Source organism: Wyeomyia smithii, chromosome 2 (genome assembly GCF_029784165.1).
Source record: "Wyeomyia smithii strain HCP4-BCI-WySm-NY-G18 chromosome 2, ASM2978416v1, whole genome shotgun sequence".
Taxonomy (NCBI): Eukaryota; Metazoa; Arthropoda; class Insecta; order Diptera; family Culicidae; genus Wyeomyia; species Wyeomyia smithii.
Genome location: NC_073695.1, coordinates 227,281,761 through 227,297,790, shown reverse-complemented (window position 1 = coordinate 227,297,790; position 16,030 = coordinate 227,281,761). Strand labels below are relative to the sequence as shown.

The 16,030-nt window shown below is 37.2% G+C and overlaps 1 protein-coding gene across 5 annotated transcripts in view; it reads left to right on the top strand.

Annotated features, from left to right (window-relative positions):
* LOC129721789 (dystonin) overlaps nt 1-16,030 on the top strand; it is a 293,217-nt gene that overhangs the window by 9,139 nt on the left and 268,048 nt on the right. For all 5 annotated transcript variants that reach the window (XM_055674769.1, XM_055674767.1, XM_055674768.1 and 2 more), the window contains exon 2: nt 6,982-8,389. In XM_055674769.1, the coding sequence (XP_055530744.1) occupies nt 8,245-8,389 (145 nt within the window). In that variant the 5' untranslated portion in view covers nt 6,982-8,244. The remainder of the gene's footprint in view (nt 1-6,981; nt 8,390-16,030) is intronic.

Sequence of the window (16,030 nt, the reverse complement as noted above, 5' to 3'; positions counted from 1 at the left end):
CTTCTGTAGTGCCAACTTAATAAAAACCCAGAATTCAGGAATAGTGGCACGATCCGAATCCGGCCAGAATATCGTAGGTCCATCGTGTTGCTTCAACAGAGGAAGCAGATGTTTCTATAGATACTCCTTGAGGTAGGTCTCCCCGTTTACAGTCCCGGTAGTCAAGATCGGCGCACTGCTTTTGCGACATGAGCAGATCGCTTGTCAAACCAGGTATTTTTTAGCAAACATTGATAGTTTCTGCTTCCTTACTTCCTCCGAGACATCAAACTTGTGCTAGGCAGAAAAAAAGCAGCCTGAAAGTCCGTCTTGACGTAAGTCTCATCATCCATGATGAGACAATGACGCTTCGTCAGCATCTGGGTTTACAGTTTCCGGAACCGTGACTTTTCTATCTTATTTTGCCGTTCGTCACGATTTGTAGCCTTCTGCACTTTGGCTCTCTGAACGAAAGACCAGTAGAGACTCAACCAACTTTTTGGAAATATCCCTGATCGTAGCATTGGGATTCCGAGTAAACGCTTTCACAACACGCTTGTGATTCTGATTACTAATAGAACATCCATTCTCGCCGCATTTCTCCTTCTGTTCGATGTTCAAAGTTTCGTAGCAACGTTTAATCACACGACTAACCGTTTACTGCACGATTTTGAGTTGACAGCGATAAAAATACAGTATAAATCATACACTCCAAACTACTTCTACCCAAATTTTCAAGGCAAAATACCCAATGGGTAATTTTCTACAGTGTTTTTCGCGTGATGCAATTTGATGTGGGACACCCTTCATTTTTGCCTGTATTGGACATTTTATGCTTTGACAATCTTCAACTTAATTTTCTTCGCCAGATTTGATAGCTACTGTAGCTTAAGTTGCTCTATACGATACAACTAAGTCACACTGGCAGTTGAATAAAAGAGATTTCATCTACAGTCTCGCAGCAGCAGACACTATTTACGTTCGACCAAAACCCGTTCTTCGCCATTTCACCGAACAAAAAAAATGCACTGAGACACGGTGTAAACAATTCACTCTCCCGATATTCTTTGCCCGTACCGCAACCACAAAGCTTTAGGGAAGGTGAAAGGTCACTCTCGATCGTGTCACACGGAATGGAAAGTGAGGTTATCGTATGCCCTGGTCAACGGCGACGAATAAAACAGAATGTAAGCGAAGTTCTGAACCAGTTTCGTGGTCTGTACCTTAGCAGTTATGGCACAGGAAAACATGCCCTCCCACTTTCCTGAATACGTGAAGCCTGACCAGTAGAACGCTATTGGAATCAGAACCAGTCAGGAAGATATGCGAAACGAGAAATCTCGTTGCTATAACGATTCCAGCCTGCCGATGCAGTGCAACTTACGGGACTTACGGGATTGAAAACGTACAGCTAACCCACTTGGACTAGGCCTATCGTTCGGCAAGCAGAGTAAAACGTGAGGGGTTTGGGCACAGGGGCCGGACGAGAATTGCTTTGGTTTACTGGTTGGTTGGCTGACTTCAGCCTACGGATGGCGGAAAATGTATATACTTTGCTCTTCTTTGCTCATGGTGGAAAATGTAACGAATAGTGGAGTAAAAATCAACTAGAGAAAAGGTGAGAAAACAGAAAGAGAAGGAAGTTCAGTGAACTTTTCTTCAGCTTTGTGGCTTGCTGGCTGCTCTAGGCTGTATTATTTTTTGTATTTATTTCCATCAGATGGATACTTACTTACAGTTGATTGTTGTTCTGTTTTTTTCTCTCGTTCTGAAGTTGGTGTTGTTGTTTAGTGTAACTATCCAACGATGACTTGGATTACTTGGGTTACTTTGTTCCTTCGATGAAATTCGACTGGGTATTTCGTCCACACTCATAATTTTTTTAACAAAATACCATCTTTATATATAAAAGGTTGCAATAAAATTCATATATCTGTTAAAGGATTTTTCTCTTGATCTTGAATCAAGTTTTTTGTCCCAACGCGTTGGACTGATTCATTCTTGCTGAAAGAGATGCAACATTAAAAAAGCCGGAGCCCCAACTCACCCACACCCGTTTGATTGCAAGTTCTGCAGTGCTGCTGCATTGTTGTTTTTTTTTTGTGTATATGTATGTTGTAGTTTGGCTCGTTTATTCGATGGTTTACTTTGGCTGATGTTTTGCTTGGTTTTCTCCTCCAGCATATGGCTCAATTTCTTCAACTGAAGGAACGCGGAGCCCAAAAGGTGGGCAAGTAAAGAAATGAAAATAAAGTTTGCATCAGTAAGGTTTCTATGCATCGTTTGTAGTTCGTGGCATCCATCGTCAGTATTATACGATCCATTCTATACTGCGTACCCGCGTACGATAGATGTTAGTGCAAACTTATATCAAAATTTCAGATGCGAACTCTCACTAAAAGCATGATTTCGTCTGGTGTGATTCAATGCTCGATTTTTCGATCTTCTGTTAAACTACGAACATCAGCAAAGCTCGTGAAATTGGTGTGAATGCGAAATATGTTGCTTCCGAGAAACGGCACCTGCGTGTAGAGTTTGAGTGGTTTATTTTTGTCTTGAGATAAAAATAGTTTCGAATGATACATTATCTCTAGGTTACCAGGTAAAAAAAATGTGGCTGAAAATCGGTGTAGTAAGTTTCTTTTGACGTTAAACACACTCCTATTGGTTGCAATGTTCGATTAAAAACAGTCGTAACGTATAGCGTCAACATTATTCATGTTTATGGCACCCACTCGACGGTGCAAAAGATGCACTGTGCTCTAGCGTCACCGTTTGTAGTGGATAATGAATAAAAGCCATTTCAGAATTTCTTCCCGGTCGCGGTTTATCTTATCAGGAGATTATTTATGGTAGACTTTATTGCTTGGAATGTGAATGGAAACTCCTGTATTTTTCTTGCAATGATAAATTTGCAGCGATTTTATAAAAAGATATTGCTTTCATGGTCTTTGAATTACTTTATGTAATTGTTCAATGATAGTGTGTTCTTTGTTTCGGAGTAAGTAAGGTGTTATTTTAGCTTCTATGACCATTTATTTGCATGCATACTGAGACACTATATTGGCTGTAATGAAGTTGAACAACTATAATCCTGAGTGGTGTCTTTTTTTTGGGTGTTAATGAATAACTACTAAATAAAACGACTCCACGAGTATGTGATGTTGTTGATCATTCTATCACCGTAAAACGAATTCGATTACGGGCCATCCACATACCACGTGGACAGCTTTGGGGGGGGGGGGGGGTTGGCTAATGTCCACGGCCCATACAATTGTTTTTAAATTTATATGGACAGTTGTCCACGGAGGGGGAGGGGAGGGGTCAAAATCGTTGAAAATCTGTCCACGTGGTATGTGGATGGCCCCTTATTAGGATGCTTTTTAACTATTGCTTGCAAGCTCAGACACATTTGAAAGTGTAGTTGTTTTCCAGTGTACATTTTCTGTCTATTAATATTCAACAATAAATGAATCAAACTAAACACATATAGTCTTTAGACAACCGGCCGCCATGAGACAAATCCAATAGATTCATTTTTTATAGTTTGTCAATTGTTCATTGAATGCGGAAACAATTTTGTGCAATCTAAACAGAAGAATTTGTGAAAACTTGCTTGCAATCATTTTAGTAGACCTTATTTTTTTATGAAAAAATCTTTAAAAAGTTCAAATCAAATAACTAAAAAGCCGTATTTTTGTCTTGAAAAGTAAAGATCTTTTGCCGAATTTCAAACTATAATATTTAAGAAACGAATGTTTTTTTCTTTATATCCCAAATGCAATCAAGAATTGAGAATTGAGTTGGACTGAGAAAATTTAGTAATTTAGTGTTAGTTGCTGGTCCCCGTAGTTCTGTGGGATATTCCACTGATTGAAAATCGTTAAATCTGTTGTTTTATCTTTGGGGTTGTCCACATTCCACGCGGACAAAAATCGTCATTTTAGACCCGCCACCCGCCCACCCTCGTGAACAAGCGTGGACATTAACCAAACACCTGCCCCCCGCCCCTTCTTGGTCCACGTGAACTTTTTTTTTCTCAACGAATAGTCAAAAATCGTTCGTTTCTGTGTGTTTTTTTAATGATTACACAAAAAAATGGTAACAAAATAACAAAAATAATTTCAAAATCAGCTCACCTAGACCAGTAAAGCCATGAATGAAAAGAATCCCATCGAAATTCAGCCTGAAAGAGCCGAGAAATGCACTAAATAAACAAAGAAGGGCAAAGCAAACGCCTTTATAATTCAGAAGAAACAAAAAAAAAAACACAAATTATGGCCCCTATTCCAGAAGAAGAGGCGAGCGGCGAGTTGCTCGTTTGACCAATTTTGGTATTGCAGATGGCGAGTCGGCTGGATTTTGGAAGAGTAGCTCGTCTGTCACTTAGCTGTCACCAGCCGAATTTCACTCGCGTTTACTAATACAACATTTTGCTCGTCTCGTTGTCTGTAATAGGGGCCTATGCTTTAAATGATTGAAAACATTTTCAAACGCCACAAATAACAACATAATAGATTTAAAAATCTCCTCTAAAAATATTTTGATTTCTGTAATAGTTGCAAACTGCTAAAATAACAAAGCAAATAAGTGACCAAAAACAAAATGAATTCAATATGGCAGAAAGCTTCTGTAGAAGCTGGAAAGATAAAATCTTTTCTACAAGGTAGAAGAGTTACACAGTGCAACAATTTTTTTGCCTTGACTTCTATGTATGATTTTTTGATGAAGTTTGATGCGAAAATAAATTTCCCGGAGTTTGAACATATTTCAACTTAAGGGGCTACAATGGCGCCATTTTGAATTTTTGAGAAACTGGAAATTTTTGATGTTTTTTCGACGCCATTTTGTTTTAAGACCAAATATCAAAATTCTAAGAGTATCTTTTTACCCATCTTTTGAAAAAAAAACAGATCTTAAATCGGACAAAAACTGAGCTCAAAATGGTGATTCTACGAAACCGGTTTTGGCATAGTTTTAGTGTATTTCACAAAGCAAAATAAAATCGATTATTTCTGAACATTAATGGTAATTCGCTAATATCTTAAAGTGATAGTTAAATAACATCTTATCTTGAGTAAAAAAGTCTCAGAAATCGAATGGTAGGTGTCTGATCTACGTAAAATGTCAGCAGGTGAACCTATTTTTGTATTGTAGGGGAATTGGGGCAAAATCGACATTTTGCTGACCTACTATTCGATTTCTGAGACTTTTTTACTCAAGATAAGACATTATTTGACTACCACTTTAAGATATTAGCGAATTACCAATAATGTTCAGAAGTAATCGATTTTATTTTGCTTTGTGACATACACTAAGACTATGCCAAAACCGGTTTCGTAGAATCACCGTTTTGAGCTCAGTTTTTGTCCGATTTAAGATCTGTTTTTTTTTTTCAAAAGATGGGTGAAAAGATGCTAATATGTGGACAAACTCTTAGAATTTTGATATTTGGTCTTAAAACAAAATGGTGGCGAAAAAACATAAAAAATTACCGGTTTCTCAAAAATTCAAAATGGCGCCATTGTTGCCCCTTAAGTTGAAATATGTTCAAACTCGGGGAAATTTAGTTTTGCATAAAAATACACAAAAAAATTATATATAGAAGCCAAGGCAGAAAAAACAGTCAATTTTTGTTGCACTGTGTTATAGAACGTAGAATTTATTATATTCTATATAGGTTATATAGGTAGAAAAATATGGCTCCATACGCGGCCTAAACAATAGAATCATCTCGATCATATATCCAACTTTTAGAAGTCAGAGCGGTCAGAAATTTACCTGATCAAAATTCAATTAAAATGCCAAAAAACGTAAAACAGCTGAGGATCGCCAACTGAAATGAATTTCAAATTAAATAGAAAACTGTTTGAATGAGCAGAGAAACGCCTCTTAAACGAGAAAAACAAACTAAAAATTGATCTCTAATTAGTATCTTATAACTTAAAAGAGCAACAATAAACCAGAAAAAATACCAATCTCAAGGAAAAACTATATCAATTTTAATTTGAAACATATAAAAACTCTAGTAAATGTAGCTTGAATCATCTGAGAATGCTTCTCTATGATTACTAGATTTAGTTCAAAATGATTAAAAAATGTCACTTCTGTTCTGAAAGAAAAGGGCAAAGCAGAAAATGATTCCAAGTTTAGCGTGAAGTGGATTGATAAAACTAAAGATAAAACTTCTCCCAAATTGAGCTTAGTTGAAAGTGCCAGAAAGACTTCTGCTAACGAAAGAAAATGATTAAAAAAGAAATATATCATAGAAGCTAAATTTATTCCAAATACAGCTGAAAACGACTCTAAAACCAAAACAGCTGTACACACTTAATTTATCTCGGCAAACTTCCCAACAGCTGATCGAGCTCGGTGAAGTTTTTAATAAATATCTGCAATATATTTCGACGAACATTCAGCAAATATATCGATCTACCGTTAACCAGCATGTATTGATATTTTTTTGCCGAAGTTCTTGAAAATTCTGCCGAAAACTTGTAGAGCATTTCGCTGAATTTATCAGCCGTTGAGTTCTCGGCAATAAAATCTAAGTGTGTAGATTTTTAATTGCATTTTAATTTTTTTTGGAAAAATATCGTGTCCACGTAGACATTATCATACGCTAGTCTTCAAAACTGAAAACGTGTGTTTAATTATTCCAATTTTATGATTGTTAATGGTTAAAAAAGATTTCATATTTTACATGTAAACCAATGCAGAAGGAATAATAACTGCCCTGAAATAAAAAAAAGATGTTTCGTTCGAACTAGTTAGCGTATTCAGAAGAAGACCGCAGCTCGACACAAGCGTAACGAATCAAATGTACGACTCTCTTAATTTTCCATATGAAATATTACTCCAAGACTGGTTTGTTCCGTCACGGGTCCATGGATGTAACTGTACTTTAGGTGCTGCCGTATCTACTCCTATAAATATTCGTTGCAAATTTCCTTCCCTCCATTTACGCTCTGTTTTCTTCTTTTCCATGCTGTGCGTTTTCAGGCCCTACGATAAGCACTGCGATTACGGCTGGATCGGCCACTGGATCTCTCGCACGATCTCGTATGGAGGCCAATTACGAGGATGATGGATTGAAGCTACAGTAGCGTCCACAGCTGGCGAAGACACTACTGTGCGAGGGCCGTCTAATCTCTACTGTGCAACCTGTCGAAGATCATTGCACTGCGCGGAAGTGAGCAGCAGAGCCCCCAAAGCAGCGAGAATAATTACCAAATGAGCCACAATTTCCAGGCTGATTTCGGACGTAAGCTTCCCGTTTGATTAGGCTATACGGTAAACCAACCAACGAAAGGCTGGTGTACGGCAAAAGTTTCATAATCGCAAAATCAAAACACGAAACCGTTATAAATCGAGCGCGAGCTTCAACTGTTGGTGGGAAGAAGAGCGGGAGAAAACAATCACCCGACCGAGCGAGGTTAGGCATGCTTTTCGACCGCGGCGAACTTATTCTGCTGCTTTGAGTTGGATCATTCCGGACCCGAGAACCGATCGCGAACAGCAGGGGAAATCCACCGGTAGTGCCAATTCGTGCCAAAGTTACGAAAAAGAAAATTTAAATCGGTTAAGCCACACGTTCCGCGCGACCATGAAATGTGACATGGAAACATTGACCAACGACGTCCGCTAGCAGGCTTCGATCATTCGCGAAAAACCGGATGAATGGCAACCGCCAACGGAGTTTGAAGTTTTGAAATTATACCTAGCATCTACGTAACAGAGTTGGTCAGCACCGGCCGCAGACAACTGGTGAATCTGTTTTCTGATTGTGTGCAGCTGCAGTCGTAATTGTGTTCCTTACAGTGTGCTATGCCAAGGGCAACTATTGGCTACGGATACGGTTTTTACTGTGCGCAGTAGAGAAAAACCGCGGAGCTTCTAGAACGAAATTAGTGCAATAGTCTTGTTAGCATAGAGCTCTCCTAAAGTAAAAGTGAAATCCGCTAAATTGAAGCAGTGTTATTCTTCCTTGCAACAAAAAGGAAACAAAAAAAAAAAAATGAAAGTAGTTTAATTATATTGTTCATAACCGAAATGAGCGTGTAATATATGTATGATTAAGTGGGATACGGTAACAAGCTATTATATTGATGAAAAGTTAATAATTAAATATTAAGAAGCACTGGAATCGACTCCTACGTGCAACAAGTCCATTATCGTAACTACTCCCAGTGAGAACAAGTGATAACTACCGAAATATCGATTTATGATTGTAACAACCGTTTGATACGTGTACGAGCATTCAACATGAAGCGGATGCCGAGAAAGCCGAGCAGCAGCAGTCTTCCCGGCTTTAGTATGGACCGAGAAAGTTTGGCGGAATGGGCAAAGGATAAGCCACTCAGCATATTGCAGTTGGACCCGGCAGATCGTGCCGTTCTGAGAATAGCAGGTTAGTACAGAGATTTTCTCTCCTATTCACTGAAGTATGTAAATATGACAGTGTACTGATTAGCATATTACAAGTGGAACTATACGCTAATTAGGCTCTTCAGAAACACATTTCGTGGTTCGTGTTATGATGAATAAAATTTATCAACAATGACGACACCGTGACACAAGCTATTTATCATCTACTCAGGTTTGGGTATTATGTTTGTCCTTACCGGGTGCTGGACTTTGGGCGTGACATCAACTCGTGAATTTGTTGGTGTTCAAAAGTGGTGCTGACCTTGTTGTTGTGCCCTTTTTCGTGCTTCGGAGATGTTGTAGAGTAGCTGCGTGTTATAAGTCGACATTTTAGTGAAATAATCTGCTTACAACTTATGAGTAATTTTCTAAATTACCTCGTCCTTGAGAATCAAGGGTTTTAAAATAAAAAAATCTACAGAAGCTGAGATCAAAGAATCATTTTTATAGTTTTGAGAAAGATTGCAGGTTGTTTTACTATTTTCGAAGCTTTAACGCTCGGCGAGATGAATGTACAATTATTTCGCAAAAAATCCTCTTCAACAAATATTCATTATCACAAAATAGTACGAATTTACTTAAAAAAATAATACACGAACATTTGAAATGGGTAAATAATGCAGTAAAATAAATAAGTAGTAACGATGCAATAAATAACACCAACATACAACTTTATGTAAAAATATTAAAAATTGATGTGACGTTATTTTCGAAAATCCTTTTTAATAAGGTTTATGTATAAAAATTGAATCATTATACTTATCAAAAACAAAATTGCCAAACATCTGAGATAAATTGATTGTGTAAAATTGACCAGATAAAAAGTAGATAAAATGTAACAAAATAAATTCGAGTTACCGTCAGTCAATGGAACATCACTACAGAAAATAAACGTACATAACTCAATAACACAAATAGAGATCAAAGGAAAAAATTAAGACAACATGAAAATATATTAAGCCTCATAACGATTTTGAAACAGTTTGTGACAGGAAACTGGTGAAAAATGTGTTTGAAAAATTAAAGAATGAATTTAGAGAAAAAAATTTAAAGAGAAAACAGCTACGACCCTGAAGCATATTACGAAAACATACCTTCGAAGTATTTGTTTCAATCGTTAAATGCTGAAAATATGTTGACCTATGAATTAAAGTAAATGTTTACGTAACGACTTTGGAACCTTCATCAATGTTTTCTCTTTCTAAAGAATATACTGAAAATCAAGATATTCTATCAATCTAACAAAGAATGATTGAAAAGGATCTCCCAAGTAAAAATCCAAATGCGGATTGGTTTTATTCAGGTTCTATTCTGTTATGGCAGTTTTACCAAAGAATTACTGAATAAATCAGGTTTTGCACCCATAGTATATTTTATAGAAAAGAATGCAGTCTTCAGAAAAAAGTATCTTAAATGAACAAACATGCCTCACAATAGACGCAATTGCAAAAATGTAGATCGTTTGGGGGGAAATTCAATAAGGCGACATCCATAATTTACGTAACGCGAAAAACCCCAATTTTTTACCCCCTTCCTTATATGTAACAAAACGTAACGTCACCATCTACCCGGTCAAAAAATTATGCAATGCAGTAGAAGAATTTGCTTAGGCGACATCCATAAATTACGTAACGCAAAAAACCCGATTTTCGGACCCCCACCCCCCATATGTAACGAAACGTAACGCCAACACCTACCCCCCCATAAAAATTACGTAACGCTGCAGAAGGATTTCCCTGATAAAAATGCTCGTTTTTGGAGAGTCTCTCCAGAGATTTTTCGTTACGTAACGCTGAACTCACCTCCTCCCCTCCCCTCCCCTGTGTAACAAATCGTAACGCTCAAGGATTCCCCCCCTCCCCCCTATGAGCGTTACGTAATTTATGGATGACGTCTTAATAAAAATGCTCATTTTTGGAGTAAAATTTTTGTCTTCACGAAGATTATTTATCACGTAACGCCGATCGTAAATTATGAATACCGCATATGAAAATATCTGATATTCGGAATCCACTGTATACGCTTGTATGGGAATAATAAACAACAATAATCGTAGAATGGAATAAGTAATTTGCATAGTTGTGATACCCAAAAACAATTATTTATTATTCTCTTCATTTCAAAGACGACATTTTTTGTTTTTCCAAGGACTAATTGTAAGGCTATCACGGATAACATTTTTGCCTTGAAAATTTCAAACAAACTTTATTTAAGCGCAACTATTTATCCTCGAGAATGTTGTAAGTAAATGTGAAGAGCAAAAGCGGCACATGTGTCTTAATTTGATGCAGAACGCATAAATGCATAAATTTGCATAAATTGATGCAGAACGCAATAATATACCATAATATCCAAGAAAACACGAGATCTGATAACTCATACCAGAGTTATAGCCAAAACAATTTTCGGGTATTAACATAATCACTATAATCTCAGGGCCCGAGGAATACAACCCTATGTGCCAGTTCGTGATATCCTCGCTCAGCGTAACTTGCCATACATGCTACATGTTTATAGCTGTTTGAAGAGCATCAAGGTGCCCATTTGACAGCGAAACAAAACTCGGTTAAAAAGAAAACCACGTTAGTTTTAGTATTAGATTTAGTTTCAACTCGTAGTCGGCAGCGAGCATAAGAAATTTTGCATTTAGCTTATAAAATATTTTGGACCAAAAGGCATTAGATTTAATTTGCTCCGTAAAATATTAATTTGTATTGTGCCGTTTCAAATGGGGTATCGAACGTCTTCGTCAGTGGTTTTCTTCGGCCCCCTTTTGCATAAGATTGCTGCAGAAAAACTGCCGAAGAAAACCACTGACGAAGACGTTCGATATCCTAAATTTTGTGTGAACAAAAAAAAAATCACTATAATGTTAAGACATGTTCAGTCTGAGCGTGATGGTGGATGCATTATAGCTCTAGAACCGTCAAAAAAAGCCCTCTGGTGTCTTTAGGAAAGTTATGGGTGGATACATGTCTACACACTGAACTCAAGGTTAGCTCTCGGTAAAGCAGCCCTCCAGATCCGGAAATACCGTAAAGGGGTCTATTTTCAAAAGTGGTTCTAGAGCTCGCGGTTTTATCTGAATTATTGTTGCTCGATTAATTACAAGGAAAATGGTCTTTTGACCGAAATATGGTTCAAGGTGGCCACCAGGTGATTCTTAGGAGGATTCGGAACTACCGTAGAAAGGTCAACTTTCAAAAGTGGTCCTGTAACTTTTCTTTTTTTTTTTCGAAACCACTCCCGGATGGCCAACTAGAAGAAAATATTTTTTGACCGAAATATATTGGAGTACTTCGGCAAAAGACCATCTTACTTCTAATTGACTGTTAAGGAGTGGTTCTGAAAAAAACTGAATAGGATAACCAGTTGACTGGATAGTATCTAGGGTAACCAGTTGACAAAATAGTCGGTGTTGAATATTCAAGACACGTACCACTTTTGTCCTCAACGTTTTCTGGTTGCCATTATTTTCACCGTAGAACAAAGGTGGTTTTCCATTAAAGTTTGTGCAAGTTTCATAACCAATATTTTTTTCTGTTTTCATGCACCATGTTTTCAGTCCTTTCCAGCAATGATTTAGTACAGTTTCTTTCGAATAAAAAAAATCTCAGTTATTATCACAAACATGTATGTAGATTTGGCTATTTTATTTAACAATCTACGGTGAAGTAATTTCGAAGAAGTTATAGAACTATGGGTGTTGCATAACTTGCTCTATATGTAAATAATATACAAATTCCGTCAACAGCGAAATATTCTAAAAAAGAGAAATATGTTCTCAATTTATAAAACTCTTATGGTTTTGAACAGCTCTTGAACGACATTATGAGTTCATATCGAAAAAATGTAGAGTTTTAAGCGACCCTTAGGAAATAAAGGATGATAGGTTATTTGCTGAGACTCTGGAAATATTTCATTGTGTGATAGAAAAAACTCTACTACGCATATGCCCTAACGTTAATCTACTGGGAGTTATTCAACTTTGAGGCTTCTTGAATACTTTTCCATAAAGTCGCACAAGTTTAGGTGTACATATACCACTTAGAACAATTCTACTGGTTTCATTTGAAAACTAAGAAATTTAAAAAAAAGTAAAACATAAAATTTGGAAGCAGACATGTTTGTAAAATAGTACAGTTTTAAACGTATTTCAAGCCCTCTCACTAAACAATGTAGTTCACGTTATTGTTTTATAGCTCGAATTGAACGTTTATAACCGCTCTACAATTTGTTCTTTGGCACCAACTTTCTTTCCGCATCCCAACTAGGAATTAATCACCCTGTATACCTGAGCACCTCCTCTAGCATGAGCCTTCTTGCTCCTATGAAGGATTTGGGGCTGTTTTGTCGCAGTTTGGGAAAATAATAAGACCTGTGCTCGGTTTTAAGGGACAATCAATCAAACTTTTTCAAATGTATCCTGAAACCGTGTCACTTGGGCTGTTATTTTTTTTGCTCTGCCAAAGCAGAACAAAAGCAGCACTATAAATCAAAATTAGAAGCCAGTCGCGCAGGCATCCTCAAAAATTCTAGTGGCATGGCTCACGTCTGAATATAATCGATATGTTGTGCATCAATTGAGAATCCTTCAGCTGTGAGGCATAATTGGGTTACGTTCCACAGCTCACACAAGAGAAATGTGGAACGATTCAATCGCATCGAAACATAAGATAGTAACATGTGAAGTTGTTTTCCGGTAAGTCTTTCAACAACTTTCCACTTCTGCGTTGTCTTTATCGTTGTGAGATAATAGAAAGTTTTGAATAAAGTTTTTCTAATTATATTTTGAACTATGTGAGGTAACGTCAATTAAAGTACTTTTATTGTTTTGCAACTAACAGCACTAACTATCTGTAGAATACATCGTATTCAGCAGTACTCCACACATCTATGCAAAGAAGGCACTATAAAAAGTTAACGGAGCGGTCGTCGGTAGGAAAACTTAGCCAAGAAGCATCGATAAAAACTATCCATAATGAGTAATCAACAATCGAGCGAACTACTTTAAGTGATCCATTTTTACAGTCTACTTGCGAGGGCGATCGATCTGAAAACTTACAAGTAATCCACAGAAGAGCCGCACCTCTTCTGGAAATCTATTCGACGACTAACTTCTGCTAGCCACCCGGAGCGGATATCCGACGATGTGGGGCCGCTTCTTGTCGACAAACAAAAAAAAACTCCTATCATGTCCGTGCCGCAGTACATCGGATACCGACACGTCCGAGGTGTGACTGACAGCGCAGAGGGGAACGGTTTCCCCAGCGATTGCGTATCGATTACAGGCTAATAATACGATTTGATTTGATCGATGATTAAAACATTCTCTGTTTCTTGAACTACTTACTGGCACCGGACAAGCCCTGGTGAGCGGAACAGACAACAATGGTGAATGTTATTGAATTTCGTCACGGCATCCGCAACGGCGGCTCTTTCGAATTTACTCTCGAATGAAAAGGAACTGTTGAACAAACGACGTTAGACGCTCTTTTTTGTTGTATCTGATACATTTCAGTAATACATACCATACCATATTATTGACACACGGGACAACGTGTGCATAAATGTGTACAGACAAGGCAAGGCGGTTCCTTCAGAAGCACGATAAAGTGTCCGTTTTGGATTCCAGTTCAGCATAAGAGGGCTAAACCAAAGCGAAACATAAAATTGTCGATCACTCTCGGCGTGTCAGCTGTCGTGACCGGTGACATACAATTGTCACAGTTGATTGACCAAGTTGAGTAATTGGTTTGATTAGGTTGATTAATAGGTGCTGAAAATTCTTGCTTGTGGAAAATTGAAACAAAGATTTTAGTAACTCGTTGATAGCGCTAAACACGACAAATAGCGCCTATCTGCGGCGATTTGTAGTATTTGACAGGTCATTAAGCTTTAATGTAGCTTGCCTAGAAGCTGCTACACGATTCGTGCACAAGACGCTCTGTGTGAGAGCATCTCACCGAGAAGCCCTTGACACAGCCGTACAATAAAATGTAAATATTATCATAATAAACGATTTGTTTTTAGGCGTTTACTCGCCTCGCTCGCAGCTAAACGGAGCTGGCCAGTGCTCTCGTGGCGATAATTTAACGAAACCTGCGGTGACGATCGCTCATTAGGAATGTTTATGCCTCATCTATTATTAAAATAAAATTCTTTCCAATCATTTGCACGATGCAGGACGTCATTCCGACGGAAATGAGTTTGGGAGTGCTACTTGCTGCCTAACTAGGGCATTAAAAAAATATGTACCATAAATTAGGTAGAAACAATTAAGGTTGTCGGTTGACAACTGTAGAGAGAGTTTCTGTTATGGCTAAGGTTTAGTTGAGGGTATAATCTCTGTTCATTTTCAATCTTTGGGATGCAAATGTAGTAGCAATGTGTTTCTATTTGTTGTTTCTATGGCCGGAAAACAAGCAAAAAGTTTATTCCGATGTTGAGTTAAATTGGAACAATACCGTATTTAAGCAATAGTTATGGGATTACAGCACGATTTAGAACTAACTGTTATACCTAGATATTGTATGATTGTTAGTGAATACTGCCCATGGTGTATTTTGATTACTAAATACATTAAAACTTCAATTCATTTAAATATATTCCATGAAATTCTTTTGAAGGAATTATTCCAACCTAAATAACATTTTTTAGTGTAAAAAAGGACGTTACAAATTTTATTTTCATATTATGTCACTCCCCCCCCCCTTCAAAAATCTTGAATATTGGAAAGGGAAGAAAAAAAAAGCTCAAACCGTTTTGTTCATTTCATTGGTTTTCCGATAGCATAAATGCTTAATTTAGCAACAAACAAGTCAGGTGACAGCGAAAGTGTCGTCAAAAGGCAAGCGAAATAAATACTGATAGAAATAAAATGTTATTTTTCAACATTTATTTGAGCGCAAGTTACAAATGTCATAACTTGCACACAAACTTTGATCAAAGATATTTATTTTTTTTCGTCTCGGTGTTTTTTTTTTCGCTACCCCCTCTGCTAACTAATAACCTTGGACATAAAAAGAATTTGAAATTTGTATTCAAACTCTCTTTTCATTTGTCACAATAACAGGACAATTAGCAAACCTGGGTGTAACAAAAGGAAGCATACAATTTTTTGTTAATGTTATTTATGTTTTCCAGTGCTATCAATAACAAGCTTATTATGTTCATTTGTACATCTTATTTGTTTTGCAGCCCGAAGAATGGCAGTTTATTTTTTATGTAGGACTGCGTCTTTCATTACAATACTAGATTACATTTTGTAATAAGTAAAATGAACATGTAACGTTGAGAGGGGAAAATTTCAAACGCTAATCGCTTTCTTACACTGAACAGAATGTAATACAAAATATTTACGATTCACCATTTTCTTATTATATTAGGAAAATTGAGGAATAGTTATAAGGTCGAATATATCTATACATTTTTCATAGGTTTGGCTCATCCCTCAGACCTAAAAATGTAACCGAAATGGTACCAAGCATACGGATATTAACTAGTAATGGCAGAAAATGGGCATCGCGTTCGAGCAACGTTTTTAGACGAAAATACTGGTGATGCAGCGAAAAAAATCAACATCTAACAGACATTAAACCACCATTAAATTCAGTTGCAGCAG